This window comes from Musca domestica, unplaced genomic scaffold (assembly GCF_030504385.1).
Source record: "Musca domestica strain aabys unplaced genomic scaffold, Musca_domestica.polishedcontigs.V.1.1 12, whole genome shotgun sequence".
NCBI lineage: Eukaryota > Metazoa > Arthropoda > Insecta > Diptera > Muscidae > Musca > Musca domestica.
The window spans coordinates 2009113-2025282 of record NW_026712155.1 but is presented as its reverse complement, the minus strand read 5'-3'; the positions used below and the strand labels follow the sequence as shown (position 1 = coordinate 2025282).

Below are 16170 nucleotides of genomic sequence, written 5' to 3'. Positions count from 1 at the left end.
AAATGCAGAATATTACACTATTTCTTTCTATCTCAAATTAAATTTTATAAAAATGATACGTTCGCCTTTAAAAATATGCAGAATCATTTGCGCTAAATTATTTCAGGGGAATTTTCAAAATTATGCTTCCAGTTTTAAAGCAATTACCACGTAAAAGTTCTGAAACTTCATCTTCTGAACATTCTATGTCTTAAATTGTGGCCTTAAATAATTTAAATAATGAAAACACAAATAGACGGTCGGACGCCCAACCGACTCTAAATGTCTAATACGGATTTCATCCAAAAGATCTAAAGTCCAACACCATTATTTCGATGAGGCACATTTTGACCGTATCAAAAGGTATATAGCCGATGTAGTCATTTAGCTGAGAGTATTCAAAGTTTATTTATTGTTACTGTTTGAAGTGTGAATTTTGGTAACGTTTCTCTATGGCGAATTCAAATTACAACATTTTTTTTGACATATCAAATTGATACCAGCTGGTGTGAAAGGGTTACCTTGTAATTCTACCATGGTTGTATCAGTGTTTGGAAACATTGATATGTCAAAATGTTTTTTCTAAAATAAGTAGATTTTTATATATTTCAAAAATTTCAAAGAAATTTACAAATTGGTTTGACAGTTCATTGCCCCAGCAGCTGTAGAGACATTTTATATTTTAACGTACTTTAATCGTTTCTGCATTTCTTAGATGATAAAATATTGACACAACAACTGGCACAATGAACAGTCAAATACCTTCCTTCAAATGGCGCCAAATCATATAAAAAGTACAAGCTACTTAAAAATTCTGACACAAAGGTATATTATATAAGTTCGGCTAATAGGCCTATCCGCCAACTAAGTTTACTGTCAAAAAACAAGTTGTATTTTAATTTTGAATCACAATTATGGAAAATTGTCAAAAATAATATCCTTGGATGTCCATATATAGGCCTTGAATATTGCCAATCGTTGATGCATCTACCTGTATTCTTCTACCAACAGTTGCCTCCTCTTCTTTCATTCGACACTCTCCGTGTGAGTGTCAACTACTTTGTATATTTGTGTAAATTTGTCAATGTGTTTGTGTACAAAGAATACCCAACATACCAAAAATACAATACAGCTTGAGAATAATATTATGAAAATAGTTTATCGTAAGAATTCCTCAACAATGCTAGAGAAAAACTTTTTTGCACAAACTTTTCTCAAATCTGTCCTTTGTTGACAAATTTGTTTTGATTTTTTTTTTGTGAAAATTGTCGACAAAAAAAATATTTTCTTTGGTTAAAATCAAAATCACGCGAATTTAAGACCCATTTCTGGACGAAACTCTAAGGTAATGATGAATAATAAATCTGGGAATCTGTAGTGTATATTATTTCAATCTCATTTCAGAATAGAGGCGTCAAAAAGTTGCAAGAATTCAGGAGAAGTGAAGAATTAGTGGAGGAGATGCGGAAGCTCAAATAAGGGGAAAGAAATCATCTAGGTATCAATGCAACAGGAGGCAGCGACAGCTGGGATGGCGATCAATGAATGAAATGTGTAAAATAATTAAAAAATAAATATTTTATACCATTGAAAAAATAAGCTTGATATAATATTACTTTCGTAAGCTTATTCTCCAATTACAAGAATAAGCTTATGAATAAGGGTTCCCTTTCGATTATTCTATAATTGTTAAACAAGCATTTCTCAATACATTCTCAAGATTTTCTCAAGCTTAAGGCTTATTTTTGAAAGCTTATTAAAATATTATTCTCAAGTCAATTTGGTATGTTGGGTAGTTCCGTAGTTCGCTTCTATCAAATCATAACAAAAACAAAGAAAGATCTTAGATAGAATCCGCATCCAGCGCGCACTCCCACCCCCATAAACACCAAACAAACGCATGTAGGCACACAATAATTGTTTTGTTTGATCAGTCTATCAAAATTAGCACACATAATGTAAATAGTGTCTGAGATTAAACTGATACGGGAGCAGAATAAAAACTTACGTTAGATCTCGCGGCAACATAGGCATAGTTATTCGTTCAATCGATCTTAGGTGAGAAGGCGGTCGATTTATATTTCGGTTATCATTCAACAAATAAAACGCGATACGACAAAATGAACTTAACCCAGAATTACGAGCTCATATGGCCAAAGTTGAGGGAATTTAATGCATCAGTGGAAAGTGGAAATAATGGAACAGGTGTATTGGAGAAAGTATTGGCAATGTTTGTCTTGGGTGGTGGTAGTTTTATTTCAGGGATATTACCAGCCTTCATATCGGAACGCAGTACTCGGAGGTTTCCATTGATAACATCTTTGATGCTGTGTTTTGGAGCGGGAATCCTTTTGGCAACTTCCATTATACACATCCTACCAGAAGTGAGTCTTGATACTACGGTATATGAATATTTGTTTTAAACAAAGTGTTACTGTTTGTAGGTACGGAAACAGATAAACTCGAATTGGGCGGAAATTTCCTTGTGCGGCGGCTTCTTTTTTATTTATTTCATCGATGAGTTCATCCATTATTTCTTTGGAGAGGCTATTCAGCACTCGCATTCCCACAGCGAGTCAGCAACTAACAATGGTACTGCCCCTAGCAGCAGTCAATATGGAAGTCTTCAGAGAAATGATGAGTCAGACCCTTTGTTACATGCAACGTACATATTTGAGACCTATTGTTTTAAGCTGACACTAATGATATTATTGTTTTAGTAACCACAATCACCGTGTCCACTCGCATGCCGGTCATTCACACTGTGATGATGACGTAATTGAGGATGCGAATGCGAGAATTTGTCACACTAGCCATACGGAACCCTGTTCTCAGTCAATGACGGGTACACTAGGATTATTTGCAGCGTTGTCATTGCATTCTGCATTGGAAGGTATGGGAATAGGTGTACAAGATTCTCCAACAAAGGTAATGAACATTTTAAATCCAAGTACTAACGATATAACCCATTCTACATATATATAACTATACATATGTAACGATGCAAACCGATGATTTGACGTGATCTGTGCATCACTGTGCCGATACATTGTAGCATGTTATGATAATATATAACAAACGAAAGCACGTATTAGCTAGTCTGAAATTGCCCAAGACCTTGTTTTTTGGGGTCATAAAGATCCGTGTAAATGCGTGGACGGCAATTTCTTTTTGTAAAAAGTTTTTTATTTTATATATTTAAAGGTGCTGTTTTTACTAGGAGCTGTTGCCTGCCACAAATTTGTTATGGGCTTCTGTCTTGGCCTTGAATTCCGTTCTAATCCATCAGCTAGTATGAAATCTCAGATCGTGGGAATTTTGGTTTTCGCTTTGGGTGCAGTTGCAGGAATTGGGTTGGGAATGTTGCTGGTAAATATGTCCGAATCTCTACTTCCCGTCTCGGCTTTGGCTATAATCCAGGGTTTGGCTGGTGGTACCCTGTTATATGTTACAGTATGTGAAGTCATACCACGCGAAAAGGCTAGATGGCATCAAAATCCTACACGAAAAGTGGCTGGATTTGCGCAATTTTTTGCGGTTGCCATAGGTTTTGTGACAATGGCGTTAATCAACTATTACCTGGATGGTAAGTGTGTTCTTAATAGTCTTTCAATAATAACTTAATTTTTTTTTCTTTTTTCCCTTAGATGATGAATAACAATTAAATTCAAATGAACGTTGCATAGTTTTAAGTTAAGAGCTTTAAGTAAACTAGTTATTGATCAAAATAAAGAGAATTAAATCTCAAAATATCCTCGAAATGTATCAATTCAGGCATCTTAATTTAGGAAAGAGGGATTTCTGAAAAATAAGCATGCAATAAACATAACAATCCCTATGCATTTTATTTGTAATATATTATAAATACTACTATTTGTATTCGTTTGAATTCAAGGTTCGGTTTTGTTAAAAAAGTGGCTGGATTTGCGCAATTTTTTGCGGTTGCCATAGGTTTTGTGACAATGGCGTTAATCAACTATTACCTGGATGGTAAGTGTGTTCTTAATAGTCTTTCAATAATAACTTAATTTTTTTTTCTTTTTTCCCTTAGATGATGAATAACAATTAAATTCAAATGAACGTTGCATAGTTTTAAGTTAAGAGCTTTAAGTAAACTAGTTATTGATCAAAATAAAGAGAATTAAATCTCAAAATATCCTCGAAATGTATCAATTCAGGCATCTTAATTTAGGAAAGAGGGATTTCTGAAAAATAAGCATGCAATAAACATAACAATCCCTATGCATTTTATTTGTAATATATTATAAATACTACTATTTGTATTCGTTTGAATTCAAGGTTCGGTTTTGTTAAAAATATTTATTAGAGAGAAATACGTTTAACAAAGATTTCATCTTTTGCTACATACAAATCAATTCAAATAATATGATTTTCACATATTCAAGTGTCTTATGGATACTTCATACTTAATATAAATTAAAAATATTGCCAATGATGGATAAACGAAATTAGAATTGTATTTGAATTAATTGGGTCCATTAATTAAAGAAGAACAGGCGTCCAAAACAGAATATTCTCGTATTATCAATTGAATGTACTGCATGTAGAGAACGACGCATTCAACTGTGTATGGGACAGATTTTCCTTCATTATATAAAAAGGGAAAATCATGCATATTTCCTCGTGCTGGAAATGATATTATAAATTCAGATCAAATAGTTTACTTACAAAGTAACTAGAGATCTAGTGCTTATAGGTTGGCTGTGGCTAAGTTTGTGTCGGGATCTTCCTCGTCGTCGTCATCGCCCCATTCGCTTATAAGACTTTTGACACGCTCCTCCGAAGATATGGGATTTGGATCTATGGCTGTAGCTGTGGACTGAGTATCTACTTCCTTGTCCGAGTCTGCATTTGCAGCAGACACATCATCGGTGCCGGGTTTGGTTTTTTCGGGGGAAATCGCTAAAAATTCGTCTTCTACAGTTGGTTCATCTTCAACTGTTTTGTTGCTTGTATCATCCTTAGTACATTCCGCAGTTTCCTTTTCCTCTTTCACTTCAACACTGTCTTTATGCTCTTCGTCTTGTTCGAGGACAGCGTCATCGGGTAAAGTTACTGGAGCCCCAGATTCATTATCAGCTTCTTTTAGTTCATCATTTGTCGCAGTAGGTGCTACCTTTTCCTCTTCTGTGAGTATCGCTTCATTTTTCAATAAATCATCAGCAGTTTCCTTTTGGATTTCGTTAACTTTATCGGGTTCTGCAATACCTTCTAACGTCTCTTCTTCCTCGTTTTTCGGGTCAACTATCTTTTCAGGGGTTTCATTTTTTCCGTCATCTTCTGCTTTTTCATCATTATCATCATCCCCTTCTTTGTGAAGGTTTTTCAGAGCAAGATCAACATCATCTTCCTCCATAGCAACTTCATCATTCCCTTTTTTGTGTTCTACTTCCTCTTTCATTTCTTCTTGTTCCTCCTGAATGTCTTCGGATGTTTTGGCTTCTTTTTCATTTTCACTATTTTCAGCTTTTGGAGCTTCAGTGGTTTCTTCTACGAACTGTTTCTCCTCCTCTGCAAGAGCTGCTTCGGTGGTTACTTCATCGATCGCCTTACTCACATCCTCGTCTAGACATTCTTCTTCCATTTTCTCTTCTGTGCGTTTTTCTTCCATGTCTTCGTCTAATTCTTCATCTTCTGACCATTCTCCGGCGAGCTCTTTGAGTTTCTTACTAATATCATCTTCAGTATCAACGTTCGGTTTCGATTTCTGCAACAAATCAAAACAAAATAAATAAATACTTTGCCATCTACTATCAAATCTTGTATCAATTTACCTGTTCTTCTTTCTGCAATGGCTCCTCTGAAGTGGTAGTGCTAATCTCCGGTTTGGGGCTAGGCGAAGTATGATCGGCCATTTCATGCTCAGATATTAAATTCTCCGCCCATTCCAAGTTGTCAATTGATTCTTTGCTTTCATCCAAATGTTGTTCGTGATGTACGTTGTCAGCTTTAGTTTGTGGTTGCTCTTCTGCTTCATGCATATCCTCCGGGGCTTGACTGCCCGTGTCCTCTTCCTCCTCTTCTTGTGCTGCTTCAGAAGTTTGAGATTTAAGTTCACCGTAAATTTGACTGTCGTCGTGATCCGGATCATCATTTGTGGTAGCTGTTGTTGCCTGAGAAGTTTCATCATGGCTTATGGCACCCTGTTCAGATTGAGTTTCGCCGCCAGTTATCTGCTGGTTTTCATTTAGAACCATTACAACACCCGATCCATCGTGTTCCTGATTTAACTGTGACAAAATCTCCTTACGTTGCTCATCCGTAAGTATTACTTCACTACCATCAGCGGCAACAAATTTAGTTTCCATGTGTTCTCCACCATGTTCTTGCAAATATTCTTCAGATGCTGCTGATGTCGTCGACTCACCTGCGGTTACCGTTTCCGAAGCAAAACTATCCGTCTTTATTATGGAACTTGCAATGGGCAAGCTTATGTCCGATAGTATTTTTACCTTCTTTTCGGACTGTTGCTGTCCATCAATGTCCTCTTCCATTAACATCTCCTCATCCTCGTTTGGTGGAGGGAAAACGGGCTGAGCATTGGTGTTTTCATCGTCGGAATAGTCTATTATTCCATCCTCCAAAGCTTGTTTTTTATGGAAAGTTTTCATGTGCGTGTACAATTGCAGTTCCTGGGGAAAGATCTTATTGCAATAAATGCACTGTTGCTTATTCTCGTCAGGATGACTATCGATCAGATGCTGGTTCAAAGCGTCACTGTCTATGCACATTTGTTGACATAGCTGACACTCAGGGAATATATAGAGGTTAGTTCGAATTTTATGTTCCAACTGCATGTGGAAATGTAGCTCGCGTTTGCTGGACGACCGCCAGCCACAGTGCTCACAGAGGGCAGGATCTATTGTTTCCTTGTGAGTATTGATAAGATGACGCCTGAAACCGCGATAAGATGGTATGCTAATGGGGTGGCCATTGCGTCCGCATCTCAAGCATAACCATGGTCCAGTGGTATTTTCAGCTCCTAAGGCAATTAGGGCATGCATTGTTTTGCTGTCGATGCGACGTTTCTGAGTTGGTACTGTAGTCGGAGCTGCAGCTGCGCTAGATCCGGTAGTAGAATCTGCCATTTTATTTGTAGTCTGGTCTACAGACGAACTGACGTTTGTTGTATTTGCTGTTTGCTGTTTGGGCTTAATTGTGACTACTGACGCTGCTTTTGGTTCTGCTTTTGATCCTATTGTTATCTTAGTAGGAGGCGTCACGGCAGCACTCGAGCTTTCAGAATCGGCAGCAGATTCTTTTTTTACAATTACCTTTTGGCTTTGACTTCCAGCATTCGGCATAATTTTTAACTTTATATTTTTATTGCTGTTTACAAGGTGCGGATACTGTCGCAAAACTTCGGATATGATCTTGGCGTGATTCATTTTTGAATTTGAACTGTCCTTTACCACAATGGTAGGTGGCTTATCTGGGCCTTCGTTTTTAACTATAATTGTAGTTGTGCCAGGAGGATCTTCAGTTTGTTGTTGTTGTGTCGATGATGTTTGAACCGCCGTTGATGAACAAGTGGAAGTGGACTTCTGTTGTTGGGGCTGTTGAGGAGAAGGCATTGTGGTTGTAGCCATGTCGTCATCATCGTCGTCATTATGTATGGTATCGTCATCCATGATTCCAGCATCATAGTCACCGTCATCACCAAATTCAGCCGCAATTTGTTTCCGCATACGCTGTTGTTCCGCAAACTCTTTCACATCCTCAATGTTGGGCTTCTTAGCTGGGGGCGATACAAAAGTTGCAGTGGGTGGTCGTTTATTATTATTTGTATATCCTTTCCTAAGCTGTTCGAAAGGCGAAGAAGGCGTTGACTGCTGAGTCCCCAACTTTTTGGGTAATGTATAACCGCTTTCGTGTTCCACTTCTTGTTTTATACGAGTAAATGTGGTAGAGCCAATTTGTTGCTTCACGGGTACAGGCGCAGACACTGTATTGCCAGTGGCTGAACGCATATAGGTATTTGAGGGAACTCCAATTCGATGCAGTTGTTGGGGATTGTTGCCGCTAACTACAATACGTTTTGCCGCGGGTTGCACCAAAGACCGCCCACCAATATTAGTCTGAGTACCGGAGCCTGCGGCATATGATGGAATTATTTTACGCTTTGTTTTAGGGCTGGAAGGCTGCAGTAGCGAAAGTAATATCGAATAAAGTAAAATATTTAACTAGAATCTCATTACTCATTAGTACTTACAGCTTGATTTTTTTGCGGATGCATTTCCATCGTTCGTCGGTGTGCTTCCAGCAACTTGAGCAACACAGTCATATTCATGTCCTTGGCGGTGCGCAGAAGGCGATTGTACATTTTCAACTCGAATTCCAGGGTTCCCGTGTACATGAAGTTAACAATCGGGACCACCACATCCGCTTGCAATCCATTTGGCATAATGATAGCATCGTCCACTACCTCACAGGTCTGCTCCAAAACATTGAAGTAATCTGTACATGCACTTAACACCAAACGGTGCACTTTTAGCTGTGAGTTATCTCGGAATTGTAATGTTAAATCACAGTAGTCTGTTTTATTGAAGAAATTTTGCAACTTTTGGAGGAAGAACACCCCCCAGTTGTCCACTTTTACCGATTTAATTTCACCCATGGTGCCGCGCCGGGGTGGTAGTGAGGCCGAGTACGTTTGCTCTCGTTTTTCTTAAAGCCTTATTTGTGTAGAATTCTCCGGAAAATGTCGGGGAAACAGTGATACCAGTGTATAAAACTGTACCTCCACCACTTACTGACGGCAATAATTTGGCGGGGCGGTACTGTGGCAGGCGAAGTCCTGTTTGTTTCTTTTCTGTGTTGAAGGAATTCGTTGGAACTTTTGATGTTGTTGAATTGCTTTTCACTTGAATATTAGTTCGATTTTCTTGAAGTTGATTCACTTCTGTTGGGAAAATTGTTACCTTCAACAATATGCCAAGAAGCTGGATATTTAAAGTTTTTACTTTAACGGGAATATTTTACTTTGAGTTTTGAGAGCAAGCAAATAAAGTTCAGGAAAAAATTCAGCGTTGGTTTCTATTGCCTAATGTTGCCACCTCGAATGTTCATTTGCCAAAATGGCGACCACATAGCGTTACCATTACATTAGATTTCGGTCAAATTTGAATTTTTTATTTAAGCTATTGTGAAAGAGTGTTATTTAAAAATATAAGAAGTATTTTTATTTCTATATATATTTAAGATTTTATGCTACGCGGAAATCGCCTTTGAAATAGAATGAAGTTTGCATTATGTTTTTTTTGCCAACTGTCAAAGGAAATTTCGGAAATTTGAAGAAAATCACCGACCATACAAAGTTTATAAGGAAGATAAAATATTATCTAATTACAGTTTACTGCAATATTTCTGTTTATCATTTTATTTTGCAAGTGATAAAGAATATTTAAATCGATATTGCAGAAAAGTTGACAAAATAAAAAAAAAGTTTATAAATGGCTATGGTAAAACAATGGAAAAGTGATTTTGAGATTTTTAAGGCTGCTCTGCAAATTGCTAATCAATAAACAATTTAACTATTTAATACAAAATATGTATTAGTGTAAACAAATTATAAATTGCCATCACAGACAAACACCTTAAAGGTGTAATAATTTTATTTTTTGTTCAGCCAATCTGGCAACTGTACTGTTTTTGCTAGTCATGAAGATATTTCATTTTGGAAAAATTACAGTCACCCTATGTTTTTACATGTACACAGGGTGACCTTATTCAAAATCATTTGATATATGCAAAGTTGCCACACTAACAGAGAAAATAACCATGGAATCGCGTAAATTTATATTGGAATGGTACAAGAGCTTTGTTCCTTCAACTCAAATTTCAACTCGAAATTATTTCCATGAACTTGAACTTATTTTAACATTAATTCATGACTAATAATAATAATTTTGTAAAAAATAGAATACATATACATACATATTTTAAATAAATTAAACACACTAAAAAACCTCAATATGTCACTTTATCAGTAAAAGTAAAAATATAACTTTGTTCTTCGATTCTCATTTTTTTCGCGATATATTACGTTATGTTAAAATTTGTTTTCATAGTGCATAGAATACAAACCATTAACCATGTAAAATCGTTGCCAACGATATATTGTAAATAAAAAATGGTCTATCATTAGCATGGGATTACCTTATATAATTTTGCCATAGAACGAGTCTTACACCTAACCGGGATGTACACAAGACAGGCTGTCTTGAAACATAGTTGTTTACGGCTTCGATTACTTTAACATATCTCAAGGAGAATATATGTTGACATTAAAACTATAAAACTATTAAAAAATACTGATAATCTGAAGAATAGTAAAACAAACGAATATAAGGATTCCCCGGACATAAGGATATATTTTGGTATTTTGACAATTAATACATTAACCGTATTTAACATCCACCCATCGACACGGATAAGAATCCTAGGAATTGGAGACGTTTTGACGTTTATATCCACTGAATCGAATTATGTAATCAATTATTGAATTTATCATTGACAGAGACGGGCAGTTAATTCATCGTGATTAGAAGAGCATCGACGTTTATTGCCGACGCCGTAGCCCATAAATGTATTCGGCAATGTAGTCTGACAAATCCAGTCTCGTCAACTATGCTTCACACTTCATTCGCAACCAGATAGATTTCATTTTGGTGCTCATTTTCATCGGCAGTTCTATTTTGTCTTTATATTCGTTCCACAAAACAAAACAATAGAATTGTCCTGAATACACTTGCCTTGGAATACTAAAGCTTTTAAACTACTTGGAAGGAAAAAAACCGCCAAAATAACGTCCTCAAGTGAAATGCAACCAAAATTCAAATTCGCCGAGGGTAGGTGACTTGTGCTATGCTTTTATTTTGTCTATGACAGCAATTCGTTTATTTCTAGGCGAGAAAGTGCTCTGCTTCCATGGCCCACTGATATATGAGGCAAAGGCATTAAAGAGCACTGTTACCAAGGACAAACAGCTCAAGTATTTTGTTCATTATGCTGGATGGAATAAGAAGTAAGTGCTCGGGGTACTTCCAGTTTCCCAATAATAACCGTCTTTTATTACAGTTGGGACGAATGGGTTCCGGAGCATCGAGTTTTGAAATACAACGAAACCAATTTACAAAGACAAAAGGACCTTCAGAAGGAGCACGATGCAAAGAAGGAGAAAAACAGAAAAAGTAAAACGCTTTATTTAAATCCCTATTTTAATGCATAGGCTAACAGTTCGTGAATTGTATTTCAGATACAGCGAAAGGTAAGAAAGGCGAAACGGTTGGAGCAAACTCAAAGGAAAGCGGTGCAACCAGTAGCGGTGGTAGTGAATCACGGGCTTCAACGCCATCAAAAGAGTTGAATACTTCTGCAAGTACAAACGCTTCTTCTGGAAGGGCGAACAGATCAAAACAGATTTCTAGTGCCACAGAATCAAAGAAAGATGGAAGTGGCAGAGAAGATTCCAGCAAAGACGATAAAGACGAACCCGTAGTAAAAAAGAAGCGGGGAGCCTCAACCAGCTCCTCAGAAAAGTCTACGGCAAACACCACGGCGGTATCCAATGCAAGTGCGTCAGGTCCGGGAGCTACTTCAGCTTCGCCTGCAACATTGTCAAACAATAACATTTCGAATACCACATCTCAGACCAATGTACGTTTGGATCCCTGCGTTGAAAGTGAAGAGACTTTTCTTTCAAAAATTGAGGTAAAAATAAAAATTCCAGACGAGTTAAAGCAATGCCTAGCAGATGACTGGGATGCGATTACTAGACAACACAAACTTCTGGATATACCCGCGAAAATAACGGTCCAAGATATCGTCGACCAGTATATTAGTTTCAAGAAATCTGCAAAATCAACTAATGCTGGGAAGGAATTAGCCATAACTGACGTTCTTAATGGAGTTGTGGAATATTTCAATGTAATGCTCGGCTCTCAGCTTCTGTACAAATTTGAACGTCCACAATATGCAGATATTTTGCAGCAGTATCAGGATATTCCTTTATCGAAATTATATGGATCGTTCCATTTGTTGCGTTTATTTGTAAAACTAGGATCTATGTTGGGCTATTCGGATCTCGATGAAAAGTCTATGCAGCTGCTTCTCGTGCATCTCCACGATTTCCTGAAGTATTTGGTGAAAAATAGTGCTACTTTCTTTAGCATGTCAAGCTTTGTTAATGTTACCCCTGAATATCATCGTCATACCCAATGATTTTAGGATCACCCCCCGTATTCATTATTAGGTCTCTCCATTTTCCCAAATAACTATTATACTTTGTAAAGATCTTTATTAAATGTTTTTTTTCTTTTCTTACCAGTAAATATCTGTAGAACAAATAAACAATATCTAATACCCCTGGATATTTGGAATACTAGTATAAAATGTGTCTCGGGTTCTTTTTTAGTCAAACTTATTTACGACTGTACGGGTATTAGAAATGATATATTTTACATTTGTAAGCTTCATTTAATTAGATCATTCATTCGTCCTCTTCAGAACTGCTGCTGGTTGGATAAAATTCCTTATAATCTTTCGGTTGGCTTCGAGCAACTTGTTCTTCATTGATGTAACTGTTTTGGACATTCAGAATCTCTTCACTAGACTTACATGCTGCATATCTCTCTAGCAACGTCTCGTTAAGCTCTATGAACGAATGGCCCCAGGAGAACTTTCCCATATACCATTGAGCTTCAGAACGGAATCCACATATATACAGGGTTGCGGCGATTGCTTCGACGCAGCTAAGTTTACATGGCTTTCCATAGTTTATTGGATTAGCTGCTACAAGAAAAGGCAAAAGACGAGGATGAGGACTTTTCATTCGCGAAAATGGTGTTTCATCCAACTTTGCCCATGAACAATCAATAACTGCACAACCCGATGACTGAAGTATTTCTCTATCAACTGGGCTAACACAGTGAACACCGACAGGAGATAGGGTTAGTCCTGCAAATTTCTGCCCTAATCGAAGATTCTCAATTAACCCCAGACGAGATAACTTCCTACCGGAACATTTCTTTGGATCACAGTGATTTAAATCCCACATTGCAATAGGGAAATCTGGTTGGGTCCCGTGACCTTCAATATCATGCTCAGATGAAGTGGTTGATTCAGAATCGTCGGAATCTGAAGCGAGTTCGCTTTCTCTTTGGGCGAACGATCGTTCGCAATTGCGATTTGATTTCACATTGCGATATTGTTTCTGGTTTGCAGCTCCTCCACCACGTTTACCCTTTCCACGCTGCTTTTGATAGGAGCTCATTCTTCCTCCCGAGTATTGACCTAAACAAACAACTTCTTATCTAGGTCATTCACTATAAAATGATACACCCCATTTACATTAGTCTTCACTCGTATTGCAATAGAGGGTTGCCAGGTAAAAAAATCAGCTACGGCATCAAAAAAAAAAAAAAAAAAAAAAAAAATGGACTGAGAGTGGAGTTTTGTGGAAATAAATCTACGGTCACAAGAAACCACAAACTAAGAGCGGTCATTTAGCACACTGGGCAAGCACGAGAACACAAATAAATGATACAACTTTTTCAAATAACATAATGATACATTGTTTTAACAGCTTTACTCAAGTCGAATATTATCAGTAACGTGTAGGGTTCATTGAAAATCGTATAGTATCCATAAGATTTAGCACCAAAGATGTTGTTCCATGATGTTTCCGGAATTATTATTACATAAGAATTTTAAACGGGCACAAACGAAAGAAGTGAAAGGAAATGGGTCTAAAGTCAAACCATCCCTATCATTATTCTCAGCGGCAACCCCATTCCGAGGGTAAAGATTCAGTCACAAGAATAGTATTGGGCTAGTGTAGAATGTGATATGAAAGGATAAATAAATATAAAGAATCTTAATAATATGTTATCAAAACCTGCTGCATTTGACATAATTCTAGATATTGCGCACAAAAGATCATTCAAACAAATATTTCTAAGCCGAAGGCCATTGTTAGGATCATAATTAGGTGTACTTAAATTGTTTGCAGCCGTTGTTCATATTTATAAGTCATGTAGTATGATAAACGCCTATGTGAAACTAAATCGTGTGGGAAGTGCTAATTATGATTTTGTACGTTATAATGGGAACAAGCTTGACTATTTTGAAGCCGAGAATTTTGGCATTTTTGCTTTTCCCAAATAGAAATTGTAGTATTAGCCCCATGAAGAAAATTGTCCGGAAATATTTAGAAACCAACTAGGCAGATTGGACATGTTTTGAAATATATCGAAAAATGCTTTTAGACGTATTAATAAATAGATATTGAGAAGAGATTGAGAGATGTATTTTAGTTTTATTTACACTATTTTTATATCTTATAAATATTGTTATGCTAAATAATTTTTCTTTAAGTAGTCAGAGAAACATTTGATTTTGTATACATTTTGCAATAATAAAGCTGAGGCCATGGTAAAGTGTACGCGTGAACCACAGTAACTAACAATTTTAACTAATGGGGGTTTCTGATACAATTTACAATTCTATTCTTTTCTCAAAATTTAATAAAAAAAAACCAAAAGTAACCTATTGGGTAATGCATTTTATGTAGATATAAAGAACTTCAAACAGAACAAATTTTACAAATGTATAGAATTTGTCTGTACCAAAATATTATAATGCAAATGTTTGTATTATTATGTCAATTAGATGATCAAAGTTCAAAGCATTGTTATTTTCTAAAACTAAATCCCATTTGTTATAATTATCTAGGCCACATTCAGATTCAATGTCGTCTATACCCGCTGTATACACAAATCCTCTTTGAATTCTTACCGGGTCGGGACATGTGAGGCGCAAACAAACTACTTTATCTCCATATGTTTCTCGGAAGTAACGAACGTCATTCATTCTACGTACATCACTCACAATGATAATTTCGGATTTGGCTAAAGCACATAGTTATTCATTAAGACGTAGTAAATATTAAACGAATTCGTTCCTTACCCTTCTCCATCGCTGTCTTGCAGAAATATCCATAATCCTGTTTTCGAACTTCATCACTCCAATCGATCATGTCTTTTCTGTATTTCTCTTTATATGGCCCATCACTAAGCAACTCCGCTAGGTCGAGCTGCATTTTCCTTGCCCATTCCGATTTTATTGGTTCCGATATTCTAACAATTTGACACCGGTCACCTAGTCTTGAATGAGAACTTTCACAAGTATGTTCCGAGTCAATAATAAATTTTATCATACCTTCTTTTCAAATGTTCCGATATAAAATCTTTTCCACACTTTCTCTTGCCACTTACAAGTACAATGCGTTTGATCTCTGTCATATTTGTAGCTTTAAGTAAAATTTCAGTATTACTTTTAACACCTGGGTTCGCATATCCTACTTTATTAATAGCCTTTTATACTTACTGATACTTTGCCCGAGTTTTAATTCCTGGAATTAATTTATTGACAAATTTCACTGAAGAAGTGAAAAGACGATATACCCTCAGTTAGTAGAAATTCATGAACCACAGCTATTCATCCGATCAATATTTAGTCGACTATTTGCACCTTATTGAACTTTACTTGCGAAAGTAAGCTACAATTATGACAATTATGAATGGACAAAGGTTGCAGCTTCACACCGTAAGATGGAAACGATCAAGCTGGTCCACCGTATCCAATATATGTCCAAAGTAGCCAATCTCTTACTAGGGATACGTAAGTCGATTTTCTTCCAATAGACTTCTGTAGGCATGGTAGAAGAATATAGGTAGAAGCGTCGACACAGCTGCTAGGACAATGAACTGTCAAACCAACTTTGGAATTGAAAATGTTGAATGAAAAATTATTTAAATTTGTAAAAATTTTTGAAAAACGTGAATTTTAGTAGCCTCCGACTGACGTAGTATAAGGAAACATATAAAAATACGTATATTTGCAAAAACATTTAAATTTTTTGGACATATCAATGCTCCCAAGCGTTGATGCATCTACCTGTATTCTTCTGCCATGTCTGTAGGTCTACATTATGCCATGTTCACAACGGCATTGTTATTTGTTTGTACCCTTTTTGCTTTCAAGAGACAACTTTTTATTAAAAAATTATGCAAAGAGTATTTATCTTTTGAAAAAAAAAAATTCGTTCGCGGCATCGAAATTGAAATTTTTTTGTAACATATTTTAGTATTTTCTTCTTTTTCGAATGAC

At 36.5% G+C, this 16170-nt stretch overlaps 5 protein-coding genes and 1 long non-coding RNA gene across 7 annotated transcripts; 3 read left to right on the top strand and 3 right to left on the bottom strand.

The window, feature by feature from the left end:
- The first annotated feature begins 1758 nt into the window (after window positions 1–1758).
- On the top strand, window positions 1759–3731 carry LOC101901014 (zinc transporter ZIP3). The gene is made up of 5 exons (XM_059118061.1): window positions 1759–2363; window positions 2424–2644; window positions 2700–2907; window positions 3184–3565; window positions 3627–3731. Exons 1-5 carry the CDS (start codon window positions 2100–2102, stop codon window positions 3635–3637), a joined length of 1086 nt encoding a protein of 361 aa, XP_058974044.1. The 5' UTR covers window positions 1759–2099; the 3' UTR covers window positions 3638–3731.
- Window positions 3732–3879: 148 nt separating this feature from the next.
- LOC131800613 (uncharacterized) lies at window positions 3880–4133 on the top strand. Its single transcript, XR_009341468.1, has 2 exons — window positions 3880–3969; window positions 4031–4133. It is a non-coding gene; the product is annotated as an uncharacterized LOC131800613 (long non-coding RNA).
- Window positions 4134–4279: 146 nt separating this feature from the next.
- Window positions 4280–9065, bottom strand: LOC101901188 (centrosome-associated zinc finger protein CP190). 2 transcript variants are annotated; one of them, XM_005181037.4, is made up of 4 exons: window positions 8213–9065; window positions 5775–8141; window positions 4669–5707; window positions 4280–4584 (listed from the first exon to the last, which is right to left on the bottom strand). In XM_005181037.4, exons 1-3 carry the CDS (start codon window positions 8615–8617, stop codon window positions 4691–4693), a joined length of 3789 nt encoding a protein of 1262 aa, XP_005181094.1. In that variant the 5' UTR covers window positions 8618–9065; the 3' UTR covers window positions 4280–4584; window positions 4669–4690. The 2 variants fall into 2 exon arrangements, with proteins under 2 accessions (XP_005181094.1, XP_058974043.1); XM_059118060.1 differs by having other exon boundaries at window positions 4280–5707.
- Window positions 9066–10605: 1540 nt separating this feature from the next.
- On the top strand, window positions 10606–12393 carry LOC101900840 (mortality factor 4-like protein 1). The gene is made up of 4 exons (XM_005181035.4): window positions 10606–10850; window positions 10909–11026; window positions 11080–11192; window positions 11258–12393. Exons 1-4 carry the CDS (start codon window positions 10823–10825, stop codon window positions 12220–12222), a joined length of 1224 nt encoding a protein of 407 aa, XP_005181092.1. The 5' UTR covers window positions 10606–10822; the 3' UTR covers window positions 12223–12393.
- LOC101900660 (18S rRNA aminocarboxypropyltransferase) lies at window positions 12279–13328 on the bottom strand. Its single transcript, XM_005181034.4, has one exon. The coding sequence runs from the start codon at window positions 13271–13273 to the stop codon at window positions 12491–12493; it is 783 nt and encodes a 260-aa protein (XP_005181091.1). The 5' UTR covers window positions 13274–13328; the 3' UTR covers window positions 12279–12490.
- Window positions 13329–14297: 969 nt separating this feature from the next.
- LOC101900368 (phosphomevalonate kinase) lies at window positions 14298–15691 on the bottom strand. The gene is made up of 4 exons (XM_005181032.3): window positions 15388–15691; window positions 15220–15310; window positions 14968–15164; window positions 14298–14909 (listed from the first exon to the last, which is right to left on the bottom strand). Exons 2-4 carry the CDS (start codon window positions 15300–15302, stop codon window positions 14635–14637), a joined length of 555 nt encoding a protein of 184 aa, XP_005181089.1. The 5' UTR covers window positions 15303–15310; window positions 15388–15691; the 3' UTR covers window positions 14298–14634.
- Window positions 15692–16170: the final 479 nt, after the last annotated feature.